Source organism: Hetaerina americana, unplaced genomic scaffold (assembly GCF_022747635.1).
Source record: "Hetaerina americana unplaced genomic scaffold, ioHetAmer1.1.p SCAF_9, whole genome shotgun sequence".
Taxonomy (NCBI): Eukaryota; Metazoa; Arthropoda; class Insecta; order Odonata; family Calopterygidae; genus Hetaerina; species Hetaerina americana.
In genome coordinates, this window is record NW_027287538.1 from 24538130 (window position 1) to 24562165 (window position 24036).

General features: G+C 35.9%; 1 protein-coding gene across 1 annotated transcript; it reads right to left on the minus strand.

The window, feature by feature from the left end:
- Positions 1-12547: 12547 nt before the first annotated feature.
- Positions 12548-23581, minus strand: CIA30 (complex I intermediate-associated protein 30). The gene is made up of 4 exons (XM_071597718.1): positions 23137-23581; positions 21250-21467; positions 17342-17527; positions 12548-12826 (listed from the first exon to the last, which is right to left on the minus strand). The coding sequence occupies exons 1-4, from the start codon at positions 23492-23494 to the stop codon at positions 12602-12604; spliced, it is 987 nt and encodes a 328-aa protein (XP_071453819.1). The 5' UTR covers positions 23495-23581; the 3' UTR covers positions 12548-12601.
- Between the last annotated feature and the right edge of the window lie 455 nt (positions 23582-24036).

Consider the following 24036-nt stretch of genomic DNA (forward strand, 5'->3'; position numbering starts at 1 on the left):
ATGCATAAAAAAGATACAACCTCCAGCAAAGAAACTTGCAGCTCTTTACTTCAAGCAAGCATATTTTGTGGGAAATACAATTATTTAGTTTTTTCAAGTTAGAAGGCCCTATATTATTATAACTGCTGTAAACTTTAAGGTTTAACTAAGCTAATATTCTTGTATATGAAAACTCCAAAGAAGGACTTCTGGCTTCTAATGAATGGTAATAATTCATGCTAAGAATATCTTATTTTGGTTAATGTCTCTTAACCTTCACTTGAGAATAAAGCATTGCTACATACTGGGAAGGAGCAAATGTCACAACCAAATATTATTACACACTTGGATAATTCTTTTTTGTGCATTACTATGAACATTCATAAAATAGTGGCCGTTTCTATGCGGAGAAGGAGCAATAATTCCAGTTCTATTGAATAATGCAATATACAGAAGTGGAAATGAAGCTTACCATAAAATATTCCAAGAAACTGCGGGAGATGCCACGACAGTAACTTTTGACGGAGTCATCTACTAATATGCATTACAATACAATAATCTCAGAGTGAAATTTCATTTCAATTTCAACACTGAAATTGTTGCATTGTTTCCATTGCATATTTTTTCCGCAAACAAATATAAAAATTCCCTTGCATTTTCTATGATTTTTCTCTCAAATAACCCAGAATACCTACTCTCTGGTATTCAGTGTTTTCGGATATAAAAGTACCTAGGCTCTGTTATACTGTAATGACGCAAATCTTTTCTCCTTATTATTGCAGTGTTAACAGTTAATCCTTTTTCTAACCTTGATTACCTAAAGATTAACCATTGGCCAGATACCATGCTATTTTCGATACTCGGCAGTTGCCATGATAGAGGTTACATTCATTCACAGTTATTCAAGTATTTTAAGAACTGGAAAGCCTAGATAAATGACTCTTGCAGGTGCTGCTAATGGATCTTGCGTTAACATTGGAGTAATGCAGAAATTATGGCAGGGCAAAGAAATTCATCAGCAGTAGTAGAAGATGAGGGGAAGGAAGAAGATCATTGTCCCCCTGAGATACATTCCATGTATGATATTTCTTTTATTCAGTCCCCCAGTGAATTATTTAAATTGCTAACCACCAACAAACAATAAATTTCATTTCAACAAAATTGTTACCATTTTAATTTTGACTTTTCTTCATCCCACTCAATATTAGGTAATAATGCTCTCCCATTTGAGACAACCCTGGATCTGCCCCTGAACTGATTATTATAGCACTTGCCTTTTAACTTTTTCTGACTCAGTCAATCAGGAGTATTTTCGGAATCTCTCCTTAGTATTTATTGATGATAACTCCTGGATAATACCTCACCTCTCCTACCCACCCCTGAGAGACGGGATATACATTTTTCTCTTTTTCTTTTATTCTCCTGCCTTGGCCATCAAACCTACAACATTCCTCTGACCATCCTCCCCATATCACCCTCAACTGTGGAATCTCACCCTGCATTCCCTCATGATTCATATTCTCCTTTGTCATGCCTAATTCCAAATAATGAAGTGATTTTGATGTCTCCATAGTTAAAAATAAGATGACCAACTACATTTCTGCATCACTTAAAAATTGAATGAAAATATTAAATTTTAAATAAATTTAAAAAGGCAGTGGACTGCATTTCAGAGAGGACTGGTTGGGAATGCATGGGTGGAGAGGGTTGGTGAGAGGAATGACTAAATACGGGATATCCTTGGGGTGAGATAGTGGTGATGTGTTGCTTTTGGCATGTATTTTGGTGGTCTCGCTAAACTTTCTCGCATTCTCATCCCAGTCTACAATCACGACTGACCTAAAAAAATGAATTGGGTCAAGTTTTATTACTTGAGAATCTACTTGATAGTGCTTTTTTACTCACCAAAGGTCTTCATTGAAGAACTTTGCTCCTGCTTACATCTTAACCTACTGGAAATTGTTGCACTACCCTCAACCAGGTGACTCCGAAACTTCTGAAGACTCCTTAAAAGGAAGAATTAGAAATGCACATGAATAGAAGAAAGAGAGAATTTCACTTCTTTAAATATGCACTATTCATATAAATACCTGCCAAAATCTGACATGGGATTGTCAGTAAAAAAAAGTGCCACATATTTTGTTAGTGAATGATTAAAATCATTCACCAAAAGAACTACAGTAATCAACCTGAAGTTTGGCTTGATAGGCGAGGGTAGAGTTCATCTAATACCTAGCCTAATGGTATGTATATTCACACCTCCCTGAATGAAGCCTGAACCCACTGGTCAGTAACCAAGTCATCTAACCCCTGGATTACCATTCCCCTTCCACTACATAAGAGATGGCGACTATATAATGATATCACTGAATACATTGACTGCTGTTATGTCTCCTTTTAAGTACTCAATATATTTTATTTTCCAATTATCCCTGCTTGATAATAGCTATAAGCATTTTATAGTTTCAAGTTCTACATCCTTTTACAGTTTCTTGTTTATGTTTCATTTCATGTTTACATTCTATTTAATTAAAAGCTGAACTAAAAAAGAGTGCCATATATTTCTATTCTTAAATTGCTCTCCTATTTGTTGGATGAAACTGAGTCCAGCATTGTATGAAGTGGTAATAATAAAGAGATTGGGTAGAGTTCATCACACTTCCTCTAAGTCCTCCCATCCCTATCTTACACCTTTGATCGATGCCTCCTCACTTTGGGCTTGATGTAAAATATAGGTGGCCCCAAAGGTTTTGGCAGGTTAATGTACCAACCAACCAATAGTATACTGCACTTCTCTGAATGTTATCCATCTTCTCCAAGTGGGATCGTGAAACCTTTAAATAAAGTCTATCACCCCTGGGGTTTAAACCAGTTACTTCTGATTAAATGCTAATAAATTAGACAAGCCATGTTAATTTTCATCCTCATCCATTTTTATCTTTTTATTGTAAGCATTTTAATTTCTTCCCACCTTTCATCTCTAACTACATTTTATCATACATATACCATTGCTAACATTTTTGTTGAAAATAAGAAAGATTTGTGATTGTTTCTAAATATGAAAAAATAAAATGTAGATTCTTGGGTCATAGGTTTGCAGTCTGCAATGTATGATATCTTTTGGGAAAAAACATGGCTTATTCAAAAATGCATACCATATCTGGGTGCCTCAGTCATTTAAACCTCCCGGGCTGAACCACACCCACTGGATGCATTCAATAGCTGCCTACCTATCCCCTCCTACCCCCTTGCTCATTTCCTATTGGTCCCTTACCTCTCCCTCGCACATGTTCTATCCGCTCTTCCCCAAGAATGCCATTCTGATTACGATGGTTGAGCTATCGAAACGTCAAAACCATATATGTGAGTGTCCTTTCTTTGTGTTTCTATGTTTTAAAAATCTACACCTGTGTTTTTATAGTAGTTGATGGTTAAAATGGTCAAAAGCCTTGGATAAGTCAAAGAAAAGTGCTGCAGATTCAGATCTGTTGTTCAGATCAGCCGATATTTGATTGACAACTCGATATGTGGCAGTGGAAGTAGATCTTGATTTCCTAAAGCCATGTTGAGAGGTGGATAGTAGATTGTGGATTTCCAAGTAGGACATTGACCGATTGTAAAAAACTGTTTAAAAAATTCGACCTAATTGATTTAATAAGGAAACTGACCTATACCATCTCATATGTAGTTTATTACCCTTACCCTTATATAGGGGTGTACCTTTGGCTACTTTGAGTGGAGCAGGAAACTCACCAAATCGAAGAGATTCATTTACCAAGAAAAGTAAAGGTTGTTAAATTGCCAGGAAAGGATTTTTTATAATTAAGATTATAATGCCACCTAAGCCTGGGGTGAACTTGTTGCCTAGTTTTTGGATAATATACCTTAATTCAGCATCAGAGCATGGAGACAAAAATAATGACTTAAGGCATGGGAAATTGGAGGGACTTTGTTATGATAATTATGATTTACAGCTGTTTACTGAAAGATATAAAAAGTCATTCAATTCAGAAGCCATATGCAACCCATTGGTAAGAATTTTATTGCTGGAATCAATCAATTTAAGGTCAGATTTTACATTCTTGGAAGGCTTTGATTCATTTACAATTTTCCAGATTTCTTTAGATCATTTTCAGCAATTGAGATCCTGGGATTATTGAAACACCTTTTGGCATTTGTCAGGGCACACCTAGAGTTTTTTTAAGGCTGAATATTCTAGCTGATAAGTAGGGGCCAGCTTATTTTTATAATAAGTAGTTGCATTTTTCATGCACCTTGATGGATAGCATACTTCATCTGTGACCCAGGGTTTCTTATTCTTTAATTCAGAAGATTTTTTTAGCTTTCTAGGGATAATGGGAAAGCAGACATCAAAATAATAAAGATAGGCAGAGTAAAAGTAATCAAAGCCTTCATCAAATGAATGAGTATAATAAATACTAGTCCAATTGTGGGAATTAAGGAGTTCATAAAAATTCATTAGATTTTCATTTGAGAATCATCTCTAGTACTGTTTCAATATTGTGAGTTGAATGAGCTACAATTAATGAAAGTAGTGGGCAATGGTCTGAGAGATGCAACTTAAAAACCTTGGTTATTAGTCTTGAATGGCTGTTGGTCAGAATATCAATTATTAATGAGGGTTGCAGAGGAAGGACTAACTCTTGTGGGTTCAGCTGTGTTGGTATACAGGTTAAATGATGATAGTAAATCGAGGAATTCATACTTCGATCTGGAATGCACCAGAAGATTACGGTTAGAGTCACCAGTTATGATTGGTAGAGGACATTGAAGAGAATTATAAATTATTTCCAATAGTTCCATCATTTTGGTAAGGAATATTTTGAAGTTACTTTAGGGAGAACAGTAAATAGCAGTAACAATGAAGTCATAGTCTGCTTGAATATATAAATGAATCTGCTTTACGCTAGATTGAAAACTAGATCTTTATTCAGGAAAAGGCACCAGAACACATAAGAGAACCTTATGGTAAAGTTATCTAGACAGCAAGGCTAAACATAGAAACAGGATAAGAACTATATGGGGATAGCTTAGATTCAGGAATACCTGATTACAGACTAGAAAGGGGATTGAGGGAATTGAAATAAGGCTGTAGATGTAGATAACATCCCCATGGAGCTACATTAGAGGTATGAGAAATAAAGAAATAGCTTTTATACGCTAATTCTTAGCATTTATGATAAAGAAATTTGGTCGGATGAATGTTAGTTCCCATGACAAAAAAGGAAAGGCTGCCAAATGTGAAGATGATTGCTACACACGTCTTTTAAGCAGCTACTACTTTTCCAAAGTAATCAACAATAATTTGATGGAGAGGAGGGTGAATGATTAGTTAGGGGACAGACAGATTGGGTTTAGGAAAGGAAGAAATGTGTATGATGCAATAGCCATAATGAGGTCTCTGATTAAATGAAATATGTATAGAACAAACACCAGGACATATGTTTCATTGATTTCAGGAGAGTATCCAATAGAGTAAACTGGTAGAATGAATGAATGTATTGGAGATGATAGGAGTAGACTCTCTTAACTACAACCTATACATGTCTCAGACTGCTCAGGTGCATGTGGTGACTAGAGAGTTGGTAATCGAGGTACATTATCACCAATGTTTTTCAACATATATATGAAAGAAATGGTTAGAAGAGTCTCGGGAAGAGCTGGAGATGGGAATAAAATTAGGCGAGAATTCCTTAAAATCAGTTATACTTGTGGTTGATGAATTAATAGGTAAGTTAGCCAAATCATTGCTGAGCACATTAGAAAATCAGTGTGATGCATATGGGATGAGAATCAATGTAAGCAAGAGAAAGATTATGAGGTTTTTGAGAAAGAGGAATGCTAAGCTAAACTTTAAAAAATGAGGGTAAAAACTAGAGCAGTTTACCTATAACTGCAGTGTTTAGGATAAAAATGGCCAAAGAATTAAGGGCTTAAGAAGAAGAGTAAATTTAAGCAAAAGAGCTTTCACAAAGAAGAGGGAATTGATGATAGGAACATTGAGACAGATGTTGAGGGAAGGTTCTTAAAAACTTTGATATGGAGAGTGATTTTAAAAAATGAAGGAGGAGAGTCAAATGTGGAAACATAAGGGCATTAACTAGATCAGGTGGAACAATACTTATCTTAGAAGTGATTAAAACAAAGATGTTTAAAGTAGATATTAGTGACATGAGAAGATGAATTGCACTCGGCAAAGAAGTTTGCAAAAGAGAAAGACGATGGCAAAATTGTTCAGCCAGAATATTAAGAGGAGATTTGATATGGAGCTTAGTTTTTTGTGGTGCAGAAATACGGCTATAGAAGCAAGATGAAGTGTAGATTGGAACCTATTCAGATGCTGGTGTGGGGAGGAATTGAAAAGGTAGACAAATGAAGAAGTATTAGAAATGGTGGGAGGAGGATTGTTGGGAGAAACCCCAAAGGAGACAGGAAAGGTGGAAGCACAATATTTTGATAATAATAATAATAATAATAATAATAATTTTATTTCCCCAATTGACAAGTACATAGTATGGTACAAAATATCATACAATTATGTAATCGTATAGGGTACGTCAAGAAGTACAGTAACTGGATTACTAGCCAGAGAAAAGAAAATAAAATTACACCTACACATATAGTTAAGGATTTACACAATATAAAATTAGAATTACCCAGAATTGAAGTAGTCGTTCACACTGTAAAAACATTTTTCATTTAAGTACATATATAACTTATTTTTAAAAATAGAGAGTGATTTCTCATTTTTTAAACTAATGGGAAGCCTGTTGAATATTTGGATGCACAGAGAACGAGGTCCCTTGGACATCATTGTCATGCTAGCAGTCACTACACACAGATGATTTCTTGTCCTAGTCCCATAGGCGTGTGTGCCATTATTTGATGGGAATAGATGCATGTTATTTTTTACAAAAATTATCGAATTATAAATAAAAACACTAGGGACAGTTAAGATGCCAAGGCTTTGAAAGAGAGGTCTGCAGTGGGCTCTATAGGGTTTATTGCACATGGACCTAAGCAATTTCTTTTGAATAATAAATATTTTATTTAACTTAGTTGATGACCCACTTCCCCAGATTATGATACCGTATGACACAAGAGAATGAAAAAGACCATAGTAGAGCGTTTTCAAAACATCCATACTAACAGTATGTTTCAGAATTTAAGTTTTTTAAAATTTAATAAGTGATAGAACATTGAAGACTGCGATGGATGGAAAACTGTTGAATATTTTGACACTATCCCAAAAAAGGGAAAGCAACAGTATGTTAGGACTATAAGTTTGATTTCTCAATCAGCCAATATGTTACTTGGGATCATCAACAAAATAATCGAGAAGAAAGCAAATGCATACTTTGGTGTAGATCAGTTTAAATTCAGAAAGAGTATGGGTACATGTGACATCATACAAGCAATAATGAGTTCACTATTAGAAAGTAAAATTGAGTAAACCAAGGATGTATATGCATACTTAATGGATTTTGAGAAGGCTTTCAATAGAGTAAAACTGAGCAGAATTAATTCACATACTACAGAGCTTGGAGTAGACTAGATGAGATAGATAACTTTTTCAGAATCTACACATGTTTCAGACTGCTCAGGTGCAGATATAATCAGTAACAATTCCCTTAAATACGACTATCATCATCATTACACCAGAGGAGGGCACAACTTCCATTTCTTCACTTCACCCTGAAGACGATGGCAGAGTAAGCCTTCGAAACATCGGTGTACTCCAACCTGACCCGGCAGGAAACCCAAGAGAACTTCTTGAATTCAATGTAATTGTTAGCACCATATTTTGTATCCCAATTAAGTCTGTATGCATTGTACTCCATTTTAACGTGCCTCATATCATGTACATACACCAGCAACCTGGTATTTTTGTAATATGATTTTTGGGCACATAAAATTTATTTTTATTATTAAATGAAGGCAAAACGACCTATGTCATACAAAAATAGGAGTGTCTTTTGAAGCAAGAGAACTCCATGAGCAGGATACCTAACTATACATGGAGCAATGATTTACCCTTGTGGTATAGAGTAGTGTTGATAGGAAGAGCTTATGTTCAGCATCACTTCTTTGATCTAGAGCTAACTTTTTCTTTTAAATTGAATGGGCCCAAACCATTGATTGGAACTTATCTTTATGAATGAATGGTCCCAAGGTCTTCTTGCATGCCATTAAAACCCTTTTAGTAAATAGGCATTAGATGCATGCTGGATGTGATATAAACATGGCATCTGATTACAGACTCTTACTCCAACAAAGAAAGAGAAAATTAATTGTTACTCTCACCATCTAGAAGGGAATATCAGTGTATGAATAAAGTTCCTTTCCCCTCCTAAGGGCTAAACCTTTCAGCCCTGATGACTGATTAAGCAGGTACCATTACTACAATGGTATTTCTCCTCCTGTAGTCAGCCGGTACCTCGTTCGATATCAATTCTTTGCAAACCATCAATATATAGTAGCCAAAACTTAGACTTACAAAAAAATATTAATTGGATTTTAAGAGAAAATTTATCATTTTAACTAAAAATACTTTAAAAATTCAGAAATGACTAATCACCATGGAATTTTCAGCAGCATAAATGTATAAATGTTAGTGAGAATAGAGAGGGGCTAGAGCACATGTCATGTGTGACCTCCAATATGGTGTAACACTTAGAAACGTCAAGTCCTTCAATCTAGCATTCCCTCACAGTGCTCTATGAATCACTGGAAATCATTTAGTTACGCTAATGGAGGCATCTAGTTTAGGAATGTAAACTGAATAGAGTCATCCTGAAAATTATTATTTTTTATAGTAAAATTATATGTACTTCTGATAGTAATTGGCTGAATTAATAGAAAGGATCCGGATGATTACTTTCATTAGACTCTGTATTCTAAATAGGTTGACTCAACTCCTGTCAACCATACACACACGTAAAAAAATGGAGCATTTATTTATTTGTCTGTTTAATATTTAGGAGCATCTAGATGAACTTATTCACACTTATATTTTTTTAAAACCAATGGCACAATGAAAATGCAATACCAATTTTAATCTCAGTGACCTTACAAGGTAGTAACATGTTAATACATAAAAAGTAATCCTTTGGTTTGAGGTTGGTGATGAAAGGCTGATCTGGATGAAATATTAACATGTCTATGTATGTATGTATACACAATCTCAAATTAACTCTGCAATGGTTTGAATGTAAGATCATCACAGGATTAATTCAGCAAAATTTGCTGCGATGGGAGTTGGTGATATTTTCCCTCCTCTTCAAATGCATTAACACATAATTAGGAAACAATAGCTGAATGTAATTTAAAATTACAGGGCCTTAAATTATAATATGATATACTTGTAGTTTAGTTAGACTACATTAATTGGCCATTATTTTCCAAAAAAATATGAGCTCTACAGAAGAACCAAAGACAATTAATTCTAACTACCTAAGACAGTGAGCTAAATTGAGTAACCAAGATGAATTCTTAATCCTAAATAAATACACGATTTAATTTAATTAGAGATAGGTATCTAATATTCATTATTTGGTGTAATACTCTTTACTGATTAATGTAATAATAGGATTATTCTGGAGTGAAGAATAACTTAGTATACAGAAAAATGTATGTATAGTCTGGAGGTAATTTGATTATTCGTGAAAAGGTGAAAATAATAATTAATTTACAACATCCTTTTTTGGGGCTCATCATCCTATCCTGAAGTAATTTTAAAACAAAACAAACAGCAGTACATGCCATATCCCTTCATTTTCAAAATGCTCCAGCTACTGCTTTTCAAGAAATTGTCAATGTTACCTATTTCATATATTAATATTTTTGCATCTAACGTGTAATTCAAATCTCTTTGTTATTTCATGCACTTAACCTCGATATACATCAGCATAACACTAGGCAAGATCTACACAAATCCACACTTTGAACACTGGCTGAGGCTAGTGGTACAATGTTTATAAGCTTCAATTTATTTAAAATTATATAAAAAATTTGTACTCAAGAACACAACTACATGACCTATTCCTTTTGCTAATGCATATCTATTAATGATTTTCTTATTTGGGATAAACAGAATTCTTGACCTTATATGGACTACGCATAGGTATATTTATTCTTTTGTCTGATGAATGCCTTAGTGTGTTCAATATTAAGATTACAAAATCCCATTCCTTAGATATACGTGATAACACTTTTTCTTAATTTTAATCTATGCATCAGATTTCTCTGTGGCAGATGTCATTTATTGCATTCATTTAAAATATGTTGCCCATCTATTTTTAAGCAAATGTTCTGTGTTCACTATTCCATGGATATGTCAAATATCTATTTTACTGCGTGTTATTGGGACAAACAAAAATCACTATTATACTAAGCAATTTTTGTATACCTGCTCTTTCATGGTTTAGTACTATGGTAAATAACTCCTGTCCAGTTCATCCATTAAATTTTGGAAAAAAAGATGGACAATATTAGGGAGTATAATAACAGAAATCCAATAATCAAGTTAAACAGAGAGCTCATGAATACAATAAAAGAGAGGACTTAATGCCAATGTCTAGCAATACAGAAATGTGTCCACCGCGGCAAAAAAGGAAAGGCAACTCTAATCATAACAGACAATAGGATTCCTTCAAACGGCAAAGCTATGATGATATGAATTGCTAATGGTTGCAGAATGTAATGGGAAGTCCACATAATTTCTAAAACACTGAAAATATCATGATGGTGAATTCTATTATGGTGAAAGCTCTAAATTTTATAAATATTCATTGTAACCTGGAACCCGAACACTTAGCAATGCTTAGCATATCTACAAGCCCTCATTAAAATGGCATAAAATATCCACCACTCCATACTACATGTTACAATAACTCAGTCTTTAGCTGGGCATACTTTTTATCTTCCTTAATCACATCTGAAATGACTTTTCTTTTTACATTATTCTAAAAGAGGATATCTTAGGTCAGGGGTGATTGATTGATAGAGTGGGTGGCCTTCAACAGGAGCCCCGGGTGCTAAGACCCATGTTTAACCTACCTGACACATGCAGACAGAGGCCAAGAGCACCACAGTAAAGGTATGGAGGTCACTCATTTAACCTCCATCTGGGTTAGACATCGCTTTACTTCAATGATCTAGATGAATCAGAAGGACTAGGCCCTTGCCCTAGCAAGAAATTATTAATACAGTCCTGTCTAGTGGACAGGGTCCATCAAAAATCTACCCTGACCCAGTAGACTACTAGTAACAATGAATAAAAAATGAGTTCTGCACATGGTGAAAAAACATATACTATTCAGTGCCAGAAGTATCATTGCTTATAGTTGACTGTGGGATAATTTAAAGAGGACCAATGTTGTTGCCCAAGATTCCATCACCTATTTTCAAGTATTCTCATCTTCAGCAGACTCCTCTTCCAGCAGTAGAACAATGACATTTGTTGTTGCTTCCATTAAGCTAAGCCTTCAGGTTCCAGGTTGTGATAAATATTCATAAAATTTAGAAATTTGATAAAAGCAGAATTCACCATACTGGCTTTTCCAGTGCTTTAGAGGATACATGGATTCCCCATATTATTAAGAGACAATCATCAATTTTAGTCACAATAGATTTTTCTCAAGAAGAGTTCCTATCTAAATATTATGGCCAATATTTGAGGAAATGTATCCAAAACCAAAGTACAATGCCAAGACCATATGCAAAATAGTCATTTCAAAGAAAAAGCCAATACTTCAGCCAAAAAATTTAGTTGCTACTTCTTTGGTAAAATAAGGCATTTAACTCTGTGCTGGTAGTTTAAAACTCAAGCAAATTAATGCCAAAGTTTCAAAATGATGCGACGAAAATAAGTAATTTGGGAAAATAAATATTTGTTCGTTCGAAGGTTTCCGCGGCGATGAGTAGGTGATTTCCACATTTTTCGGGCTGCGTCCGCGTATGTCGTTTAAAAGTACAACAGTTTCGCCAGCTATCCTGCTGGCGTCCTCAGGTCAAGGATGAAAAGAAGCTTGTTGTCCCGTCTTATATAGGAAAAATCCGGCGCCAATACCGGGAAATTTCTTGGCCAATCAGGGAACGTCCTCATATTTGCGCGGGATTATTCGTTTCCACGCACTGTGGAGTGGATATCCATCCTCTCTGTTAAAATTGAACCTGTGACTGTAAAAGTGAACCTGGACACTCTATTCTCTTCGACGACGCTAAAATAATAGCGAAAGAAGGAAAATACTTCCAGAGAATAATCAGAGAGGCCATTGAAATCGTTAAAAGGCCAAAAAATTTTAACAGAGAGGATGGATATCCACTCCACAGTGCGTGGAAACGAATAATCCCGCGCAAATATGAGGACGTTCCCTGATTGGCCAAGAAATTTCCCGGTATTGGCGCCGGATTTTTCCTATATAAGACGGGACAACAAGCTTCTTTTCATCCTTGACCTGAGGACGCCAGCAGGATAGCTGGCGAAACTGTTGTACTTTTAAACGACATACGCGGACGCAGCCCGAAAAATGTGGAAATCAAAATAAATATTTATTCACAACAATTAATGTATCTCTACGGATTGTCTTTCTCCTTTGCACTATGTGGCTGCCACATATTTTGGTACTTTGTACATTTCATAGGCAAATGTTTCTGTGTGACCTGGATCATATTCAAGACCAATATAATCTATCTCCAATCGAAATGGTCCATTCACTTTGTCTCCCAAGGATATGCCAAAGTGAGAAATTCGATCCAATGTAATGGGAGCTTGCTTATCCTGAATTCTTCCTTTGCTGGCTAAGAAGAATTTTGAGAATGGAATCTGGAAATAAAATATTTCATATATTAGTAAGAGGGTAGTCTTTCAATCCGGTAATATTGGTATTATTTGGGAATAAAATGTAATATGCTAGTGCTTTTTATTCATTGATCAAATACTTTCAAGCTGGATTATATTCACAACAAAATCCAGCAGATATGTTTGGTATGGTATGTCAGAAGGTCCCTGAAATCCACAACCCTATAGTTCAGTCACATCTGAACATTTCTGTTCCCATTAAGTTTTGACCATACATAATCAGAAGAAAGGATTCCCTGAAACATTTCCTTCTCTCAACTGATCAAAGGCCGTTGAAAGTGATTCTTACAAGAAACTGCTTGGGACTATTTTCGCATAGTTTTTACTGATAAAGCCATCGCTGAAGTTGTAGAATAAACAACAAAAGTGGTCTATATCTTCCAAGATGATCCTCCTCCACATGTATTATATTAAAATTAGAGGCTACTGAATAAGAATGAATTCTGTTTATAGGAATTATTTTACATGTAGGAATTATAAAAATATCATAGTTTATAAAGAATACTAGAGAAAAGGTAGGCTTTTAAACATCCCCTTCTCCTTACCCATAATCATTTTCAGAATATTTTGGGTTTTGCATTTTGCACTAAATTCTGACCCAAATGAACCACATATGTAAAAATATAATCAATCCTTTATAACTTCCAGGAAATTATGGATAAAATATAAATACTCACTAAGGGTGGTTAAACACTATGATTTCATGGGAAAGCAGCAAAAATTCGGTGTAGTGTTATGAGCTAGTCAAATCATCCTGACATGTCATGAAACCCATGGTTTATGCTGGAGCAGGAGAAACCACTAAAGAAGGATTTGGGCTGCAGGGTTGTTTACATAGGTGGCTCTGAAACTTTTGCAAAGATCTGGTGACATAGGACAGCTTTTTCACAAACAATTTATTCACCAATATAGTCACAAACTTGAAAGATAACAGCATTTGTCACAATGAGACATCAAGTCGCAGCTAAAAAGTAAATCCTTCACATGGCACAAGACAAAATTGAAAAAGGTCAAGTTGTACGCAGGTGATCGAATGATAAGACCAATATCATGGGATTGGAAAGATAAGAGAGATGTCCTCAGAGATTCTACTCAATATTATGGAGACTCAGTGTACCATGTCAGCAAGGAAATATTTGCAAAAGTATTCCACATGTACAGGATGTGGCAACATAACTTCCTTTTTTCCAATGCAAAACACTTTCAAAAAAGGAAGTTATGTTGCTGCACCCTGTATGCATAAAAAAGTTCACAGAGCATCATGATTTTGCGTGTGGGCTCTTTCCAGATGCATAAGACATTGCTCAGCTGGAAAAAAATTCCCTGTCAACAGACAAAGATTTTAGGTTAAAAATTATTGGAAAAATAGTCGATTTTGTTTAAAGGTGAGACACATAGCAGCACCCATGAGAATCAAGCTTCAATTACCTCTCCATTTCCTAAAATTCAACCCTCTTACACCCAAGGGTAACAAGAAGAAAACAAGTGTCAGCTTCGTACGAAGAATAGAAGCACAAACATTTTAACCACTCTCCTGATTGTTCAGATAATCCTCCTCTTGGTCTAGCAAATCTTTTCAAAGAATTTCATTGGTGGAAAGAATAATAAAAAAAATGGATTGAAGAGCACATTTACTGAAGGTTAACAATGACAATTCCATTTTATGATGAAAATTAATGTTGAACGCTAAAGATTACCACTGGGTTTCCTGATAAGTTTCCTTCTTCCCACGGACAATACGGGATAGCAACTGCAGGGTTATAGTTAGCAAAAATTCCACTTGCCACCCTCAGCCTCTAGGGAATAATTAGTTCTACTTAAATGCATGCTCTTCCACTAACCTTGTTTGTTTTGTTATCTTAACCCATTCTTTCCGAATGACCTCATTAGTGTTCTGTTCATATTTTTAAGTCTCCCTTTCAATTCCTCGTCCGTCTCCGCGGGGGGAAATTCCTGCTACCTGCAATGTTGAGTCGCATTCCCTGCCTTTCACAGTCTGCTCGGGGGAAGAGCGTTTTGTGTTGCATGTTCATGTGGTGGTGGTGTTTCACATTCTTGCTTGTTGTGTCCTGGCTTGCGTGTTGTTGGATGGCTTTCGTGCTGCATCCTGGGGTGCAGTTTTTTGTTGGTTTGCGGTATATGTGTTTGCATGAGTGTTGGATGAAGGGATTTTTGCATGTGTGTGTGCAATTTTCCATGTTGTCGTTTTGCATGTGGTATTGTACCTTTTTACGGTTGGTGACCAAACACCACCCGCAAGCCACACGCCCTTGTGGCGGCTTGCGGGGTATTATGTAGATGTAGATAAGTGTCATCCAGGAACAAATATGAAACTCTTCATATCCATAAATATAGGTTTTAGTAATAATCCATTAACTACTTCCAATTCTAAGAGGTTAGAAAATAAATTATATTAACAAAATATTTCGGTCAACAACAACAGAATGAGGTAAGTCGAAGTTTGTCTTAGTAGAGAAGAGGAAAAAAGAGAAAATACAGTGAACAAATCCCATATTAAAAAATACAGAAAATGGATAAAAATATTTCCCTATGCAGGCAATGATTGATTCTTAAAACCTAACTAGATCATTGGCCATTAAATTTTTTATAAAAAATGACACATTTAATTGAATCTTAAAGAATACATGGATAAACATGAATATATAATAATTCCTCACTGAACGCTAAATTTTCGTACCACCAAAAATCTTAGCATAAGTCTCTCCGTGCAACAATTTCAGAGTGTAAAAATCATTCGCCTTGACTGGGATACGAACCCAGATCCCTCAATATCCGGTCGAGTGCTTTCCCAGTGCTATCCCAGTCAAGGCGAATGATTTTTACACTCTGAAATTGTTGCATGGAAATGCACATTAGCGGATGACTCCATTAAAAGTTACTGTTGCGGCATCTCCCGCAGTTTCTTTGGAATTTGTCATAAGTCTCTCCGCTTGATGTGCCATACTGGGTCACATATACATATTAGCTTTAACTAATTTAGCAGAGTAGATAAATTAATGTGAATATTTTTCATAACTATGATAAAAATATAAAAAACATTGAAATAAACTCATCTATAGGAAATATTGCAGCATAACAGACCCATTTGTTCAAAAATAAAATATTACCATACACAACTGAAAAATTAAATAAATACATAGGTCAAGTGATAAGGTGAATTTCAGAATTGGTAGTTGTAATGAGTTCTGAGAAAATATTTGTTTGTAAAGTGCGTATATACGAAGATGATTAGAAGAGTAAGGTCTCCTATTTTTTTTATGAAAAATCAAATTTATTCTCAACTTGCTGTGCATCGTAGGAAAGGCTGAGCATTTAGCTATTTTTCTACATAGTTGCCTTGATGATCAATCACTATTTACATCCTTGTAACCAGCTTTTTAATACTGGCATCATACCTTTCTCCCCCCCTCGTCACGGAGCCAACTGATGACTACTTCTTGCACTTCCTCATCTGACTTGAATTTCTGTCCTCCAAGGTGTTTTTTGAGAGTGGGAAACAAGTGGTAGTCACTGGGGGCAACGTCCAGGCTGTAAGGAGGGTGGTCAATGATATCCCAGCCAAATTCATTGAGTAGGTTGGTCATCATTTGAAGTGACACACATGGACGCACATTGTCATGATGCAAACACACTCCTTTGGTGAACCCACCCCTTCTTCCGTTTTGGATGGCACGCCGAAGTTTCTTTCAAGTCTCGCCATAGCTTTCTGAGTTGATTGTTGTTCCTTTCTGCATGAAAACCACCAACAGAATCCCATTCTTGTTCCGGAAAACGGTAACCATAACCTTTCCTGCTGACTTCTCTGTCTTGAACTTTTTGGGCTTCAGTGTGGTCAGGGTGACGCCATTGTTTCCACTGTTCTCTCACTTGTGGCATGTAATGATGTGCCCATGTTTCGCCTCCAATCACTATTGAATCCAGAAATCAGATGAGGAAGTGCAAGAAGCAGTCGTCAGTTGGCTTCGCGAAGCGGCGGGAGAAAGGTACGACGCCATTATTAAAAAGCTGGTTAAAGGGATGCAAAAAGTGATTGATCGGCAAGGCGACTATGTAGAAAAATAGCTTAATGCTCAACCTTTCCAACGATGTACGCAAATTTGAGAATAAATTTGATTTTTCATGAAAAAAATAGGAGACCTTACTTTTCGAATCACCCTTGTATATTCATATAAAGGAATATTTGTATAAGTGAACTGATATTTTAATCCAAACTGAATATCTATATGCTTTGAATACATATATCTCCATGTTTGTTATTAGTATGCAAATTTATATCATCTATCCTATGCCATTGCCTATTTGATTCCCTAGATAAATAAAATAGATGAGAAGACTATAAAAAATCTGGGCAATAATTAAACAATTTTAGAACAGAAAAAATCTAACCCAATACCTTATGTCTAGGCAAAATGCCTTCCATGGGTAATTTAGAAAAGCTTTTCTAAATCAGATACATACCTTTGATATTTGCCAATAGGGACCTCCTCTTGTGTACAGTGCATAACTGTAAATGTCATTCCAAAACAAGTCGAAATAGCCTGCTGTGGAGATGTTCAAAATGTATGGCCGACCATCCCCTCTGACTCTCATCACCAAATGTGTATACATTTGCCAGTCATGAAAAGATTCTCTATGGAAAGATTTCTGCAAAAAAAATAGCAATACAAAAGAACCAATTACATAAGCAGACTAATGAAATGAAGTCAATTTGAATGCTTAGAAATTTATAACCTTAGCAAATTTAAATATGCCAATGTCATTATGTTAGCTGCTCCTTTTGATGTAAAGCTTAACTACCACATTTTTATAACTAATCCCTCTTAAATTATCATTACTTATAACCTTTACATCTATATAGCAAATTGCTTTAGCTTTTTCCAGTACCTTTCCCTGGTCTTAAATGAAGACTCTTTTTCCTTACTATTAATTCAGATCTTTATTTCCATTACATATTTACCTTATTTTTAATTCTAGTCAATTGTGCAGTCGTACTTTTCATTGTTTACTCTATAAAGGTTAGCCTCCTTGTCAGATTCTCTCCATATTTGGCAAATATAGCTCAGAATGCAGCATATTCACCTCACGACATACATCTACCAATACATGCCAGCCAAATTTCACAATTTTTTATATGTGTTCCATGCCTACGCGGTGTACAGTTTATAGATCAAGAGTGAGCCATTTATTTCCATTAGCTTCTTCTTTACTTAAACCGTATCTCATCGCATATGCATTCCTTCCATAAATGGATATGTATCAATGTTACCATTGTACATAATCATTACAATTTGTTTTAGAGTATGCAGTGTTATGCTCTAATCATCACAGTAAAATGCAAACTCCAGGTCCACAAATCTAAAGCAGGTCATTAGGCCTTTTTGTATCCTTTTTCTCTGATCAATCCTCTGTTGCTACAGTTTTCCATTTCTTCCTCTGGTCCCCAATTAGAATGTTATCCCTGGCTATTACCTTCCATATTTCTAATTGCTATTAGTTCTTTGATGATTTCTTTACCTTCTTGAATAGATATATGAACTTCATTAACAATCAATTATGGTCACTATCAATATCTGCCTCTGGATAGCTTTTACAGTCCTAGTAGTAGTAGTTTTGATGGGAGGCGACCGACAGCTAAGGTCATTTGCGCCATAGGGTAAGGACAGGAAAGGATGAAGGGTGGAGAGAAACCCGGCGTCGGCATTAGCCTACTCTTTATGAAAGGCGCCAAGGGGTCCGCGGCTTAACGTCCCATCCGACGGACGGCGTACTCACTCAAAGTGCCCTCCACAAAGCCCCTCAAGTAGGGATCGAGATACCTCTGAAAAATATTCAACACCGCCGGGATTTGAACCCGCGCCCTCAGGGTGGGAAGCCAGTACGTTAGCCCCCGCACCATCTCGATCCCCTTTTACAGTCCTTCAGGGACATCTTCTACATTTATCATCCCCTTAAGTGGTACTGAAACAGTGTGTTTACCACCAATTATTTGTATTGCTGGCTGAACTCCAATATCCTATTTCTTTCTTTGTTAATGTCCAGTACAGGAGTAATCTATTTGGCTATTTTATCTCTATCGGTGTAAAATTATTTTTCAATATAAAGTTTATTAGAGTGAAGGCCATTGATTATTTCACATTACTTCTCTTGATTTGTTGTTACAAAACACACCCTGAAAATAGAGTTACATGCTCAGTGATTAACGTTTTTTTCTGAGCTTTCCTCATCAGCAAAATTTTCCTTTTTACTTCATCTGGGATAATTTACACCTATTTCCTAGACTCTTGCCCTATTCATCACTCACTCACTACAATTCTTGTTCTTCTTGGGCTGCCGCAAAGATTACATTTTCTCCTCATTTTACATTTTTTCATGATTCATTGATATTTCATGCATATAGGTATCCTCCACATCTTTATCATCATGGTATGCTGCCGGCACGTACAATTGTACCAAGCAGGTGTGAGGTTCATTGTTATCTTCACCATGATGACTCTTTTATTGTACAGCAGGATGTTTTCCACTCTCACTGGAGCACTCGTCTGCAGCATTATACTCACTCTCGCATCTCTATTGAAAGATTCAGCCTGTTTAATCTAATAGTTACCACTTAAAAAGACTTCTCCTTTAGGCCAGTTCCTTTCATTTAATCTTAATAATTCATCCTATTAGCTTGTTCAATCTCATCTGACACATCTCCAATGTTAAATTCTCTAACCTCCAGAATGCCCATAGATCTAACATTTCAAGTCTAAATAAACAAATTAATTGACACATTTTACTAATGTACTCTCTTGGATGGTACTCAGTTGGAAATCCAAATGGAGGACTAGTTTAGCTCAGGAAAATTTTACCTGATGTGGTTCAATCATGTCTCTTATTCAAATGAAGAATTGGTGAGATTATGCCCATCAGGATAGTAATCTGATGGCTTCCTGATGTCCTCCACCTTGCAGTCCTTAGGTGATTGAATTAATTATTTCTACTCCTGATGTAGAAAAGAATATTGCTCCATCAATTGTGGTCTCCATCTTCACTTATATAAGGCAGGTTGCAGCCCCCTCAGAGCAATTGATGGTAAATTGCTTGGCAGCAGTCACTCATCAAATCACAGTAGCTTTTTGATTTCCAAACAATTTTGGGCAATATTACAGTCTTTTTGCAATAACCTGGCAGGGGATGATGCACAAGAATTAAATGGAGGTGAGGGTGAAAGTTGGAGGAGTCTACGTGTACCAGATTTCATGCTCATTGACTGATTTTGGTTGGGGAGAATTCAAATAAAGAATTCTGACCATCACATGAAGATTTTTCATTTTCAAACCTGCTGACTGCTAAAATGGGAAGTGATAGTCCAGGGTCAGAGAATTGGACTACTGATCGGAGGGCCCAGGTTCAATTACTTAGCAAGGTTCTCTGAGTACCCTCAGCTTCACCCAAGCTGTGTGATTTTTCAGGAACCAGAACTTCTGGGAAACCATAGCTGGCACAGGGAAAGGAACTGGCTGATACTGCTACTCTGATGTGTAAATTTCACATACCATCAGGCTTAGGAATGGGTGAACTCTACCATCACCCACCAAACCAACATTTGAGTTGATTACTGTGTTTATGGGGGGATCGGGATTGGTGCGGTGGCTATCGTGCTGGCTTCCCACCCAGAGGGCTCGGGTTTAAATACCGGCGGTGTTGAATATTTTTCAGAGGTATCTCGATCCCTACTTGAGGTGCTTTGTGGAGGGCACTTTGAGTGAGTACGCTGTCCGTCGGATGGGACATTAAGCTGCAGACCCCTTGGCACCTTTCATAAAGAGTAGGCTAATGCCGATGCCGAGTTTCTCTCCACTCTTCATCCTTTCCTGTCCATCCCCTATGGCACAAATGACCTCAGCAGTCAGTTGCCTCCCCTAAATACTACTGTGTTTACGGTTTTTTTAAAAAAATGTTAAAATGTAGTATTAATTGCAACAAAGTGAGATGGAATAGTCATTCTGAGAGTTGAACTATTAGTGAGTGCAGTAATTTAATGCCAATAACGAGGTTCAAACATTGTGGAGAGAAAAACATGAAAAGCTATCCTTTGAAATTCTGAAATTGTCAACCACACTCTAGCTGTACTACAGCATGGCAGTATTATCAACCACAATGTCCAGTTCACCAATTAATTCCAGTTACCACCCTTAAAACACAAAGTAAACTTTTACTTTTTAGGACAAATTGAAGTAAAATGGAAGTGGCTCATTTGTACTGAACTGCCATGCTTGCACAAAAGTTTGACACCTTTAAATTACAACAATTGAAGTTTGTGGCATTAGATGCAAGTACAATGTGGAATTTTCAACTTCCTAATCTATGGTACAACAACTCACCTTGGCTCTGATGGATCTCATATTGCAATAACCAGCTCTCTTCACTTTCCCATCTTTAGGAGGATCAACGCACAAATTTCCCTGGAACAGACCTTTTCCTGCTCTGCTTATTGTCAACTCACAAGTGCTGAACCCTTGATTATGGTCACTGTCACTTGAGGTTACCCATTTAGACAATTCTTCTGGTGGCCCAAATTGCCAGAAAATGTCCAATTCATCTATTTAAAGAAGACATTAAGCAACAGTGAATATAAAAAATTGTGGCATACAAATTGGTTTCTATTGTTCTATTTTTTCAATAATAAAACCACATGAAATTAAACATTATAATGATCAATTATAAGGGGGTATTTATCAAATGACTAATCATCAGCAAGATGTTGCAATGAAGAGTAACACTTATTTTTTGCAGAAAAAAATCAACTTGTAAAATGGCAAATAAGACCATTTTAGAACCATTCAAATAACCTACATCCACTGTAATACATTGAAATCCTAAAATATTGCAGCATGTTACATTGAACGTGAGCATATCAGTATTGCATTATTGTGAATTAAGTCCTACTGTGAATACTGGTCACTCCCATTTTAATGACTAACTTTTGGATAATACAAAGATTTTCTGCACAAAAAGAGCTTACTCTCATAACAAATAAAACAATGAAATAGTAACTGTCTGGGGTCAGCCTTCCCACAGGGTGCCACTGATTGCCATTTCAGATTTTTACTTCCTTAAGTCCAATCAAACTTCAGATTGACTGCTAAAATAAATGGATATCATGCATCATTGAATCTATGAAATTGGTCAAATCAATACGAAATGATTAGACAAAGTTGAAACTTTTAAACACCCAGAAACGGGCTGGATGCAGCATTAATGTAGTAAGATTAAATGAAAACCAGCATGATATAACATTTTTAGGAGGAAGTACAAGGTCCTAGTGCCACTGCTACATCCAACTGGATCTTACTGGATGTGCCATGAACCTGGAAGAATCTAGGATGATCCTTCTTGAATCTAACCAATAAGTGTAGGAGTCATTCTATGCAAGTAAAATCAAGCCATGGCACATTGAATGTAAGATACATACTTTTAGGAAGAAAATGTGCCTTAAATGTTAAGTTTCAAAAACAGAGGAATTTGAGAGACTAAGTTTGAGGAGCTAGAAAATAATATGTGTGAGAGCTATGTGTACTTAAATTTCATATTGTTACAAAAGGTGATATGAAACAAACCAACTTTCGAAAGTTTGTGGTGAAGGGCACTAAAACTATTTTTTGCTTTAATTGACATGGAATGAACCATTGTTTATGCACTACTCCCGCCAGCGTGAAAATTTTCTGATAATCCTAGTAGTATCTTATTGGATTCCGTTAACAGTAGTAAGTTGTCTTAATTTACCTAATTCGGATATAACTTTCAACTAATTAACAATTACTTTCGGAAAAGCACATAATAGTATGTCAACACTTCATAAATGTTACTCAAGTCAGGAAAAACCATTATGTATTACATTGACAACATAGCTGACTTCATTATAGGTGAAGGAGATAATATAGAACACTTCTTTATTAGGAGATAATGAAGGTTCTGTCTTAATATTAAACAAAATCAACTTTTGAGGGAAATGCCAAAGAAGAACAAGAGTGAAAAATTTGGACAATCAAAATTAAGAAAAGAAACTTTTTCTACTCGGAAGCGGGAGCGCGAGGCATTAAAGGAGAATAAAAGCTTAATGTAAGTAAAGCGGTATAATGTCACAAAAAATGTTAACATTGTTCACTCGTACCTATATAGGCACTCATCTTTTGCGTTAGGTTGCAGAACACTACTAGCATCTTGAAAATGAAAGTAAAGAAGAACGAATATACATAGCACTCAAATACCTGGCCGGTAAATCACAACAGGATCACTTTCCAGCTTCTCTTTTACTTCCTCCTTCCACAGTTGAATTTCTTTTTTCAATTCCTTAATGCCATTACGTATTAATTGAGTTTTAGACGGAATTTCTACCGTGGAAGGATATCCACTTCTAGGATCTCTCTCCCAAAAGGTACGAGATATTTCTGTGGTGTGGAGTAGCTTTACTAAACCAAATGCATAAGCATCGCATACATTTTTTTGATTTAGATGAAGAAGAGAATTGGATATTAAATTGCTATTTGGAAACAAAGGCTGCTTAACATTAGAGGGATATCGCCTAAGTAAAATCCTCAAAACACATGAGCTACATATATTAGTCATAATTGTGTATTAATAACAGCCGCCGGAGAAAGTAACAAGTCTAGTTTACATACAATACCGTCGGCATCGTCTGTTCAACGAAGTCGATGTGCGCATTTCGTTCTTTCTTATCAGCGCAGACACCTTAACAAAGTTTGACTCCTGGGACCGGGAATATTCTGATTCTCTTGTTGAAAAAACTGTTATTTAACCACATTTCGTTTGTACGGCCGATAAGTATGTTAAATAAAAATAGTTTAATTCTAGTTAACAATAGCTATGATTTCTACTGTAAATTTAAAAAATTGCTTCTAGATTTCATCTATTTATTTATGGCTTCAGCCTAATTATACCCGATTTGACCCTGGTAATTTTTTTTTCATTCCTGTAAAGTTCCATGATGGGAAACTTTACCTTTAATTTTTATCTAGAGACATTAATTAGTATATAGGGGATAAATTCAGACAACATTTTATATGCACATTGAGCATAAGTTAAAGAACAGAAATGAAAAGTTTACTGTAAATCCTTCAATCACGCCGCAAATCCTCGTGGAGAAAGTA

Coding starts and splice junctions, on each gene's coding strand:
- CIA30 (XM_071597718.1), bottom strand. CDS start 23,494: ATGACTAATATATGTAGCTCATGTGTTTTGAGGATTTTACTTAGGCGA. Junction 21,468..23,136: donor TGTTGTGATTTACCGGCCAG/GTATTTGAGTGC, acceptor TTCTTTAAATAG/ATGAATTGGACATTTTCTGG. Junction 17,528..21,249: donor TGAGATCCATCAGAGCCAAG/GTGAGTTGTTGT, acceptor TTTTTTTTGCAG/AAATCTTTCCATAGAGAATC.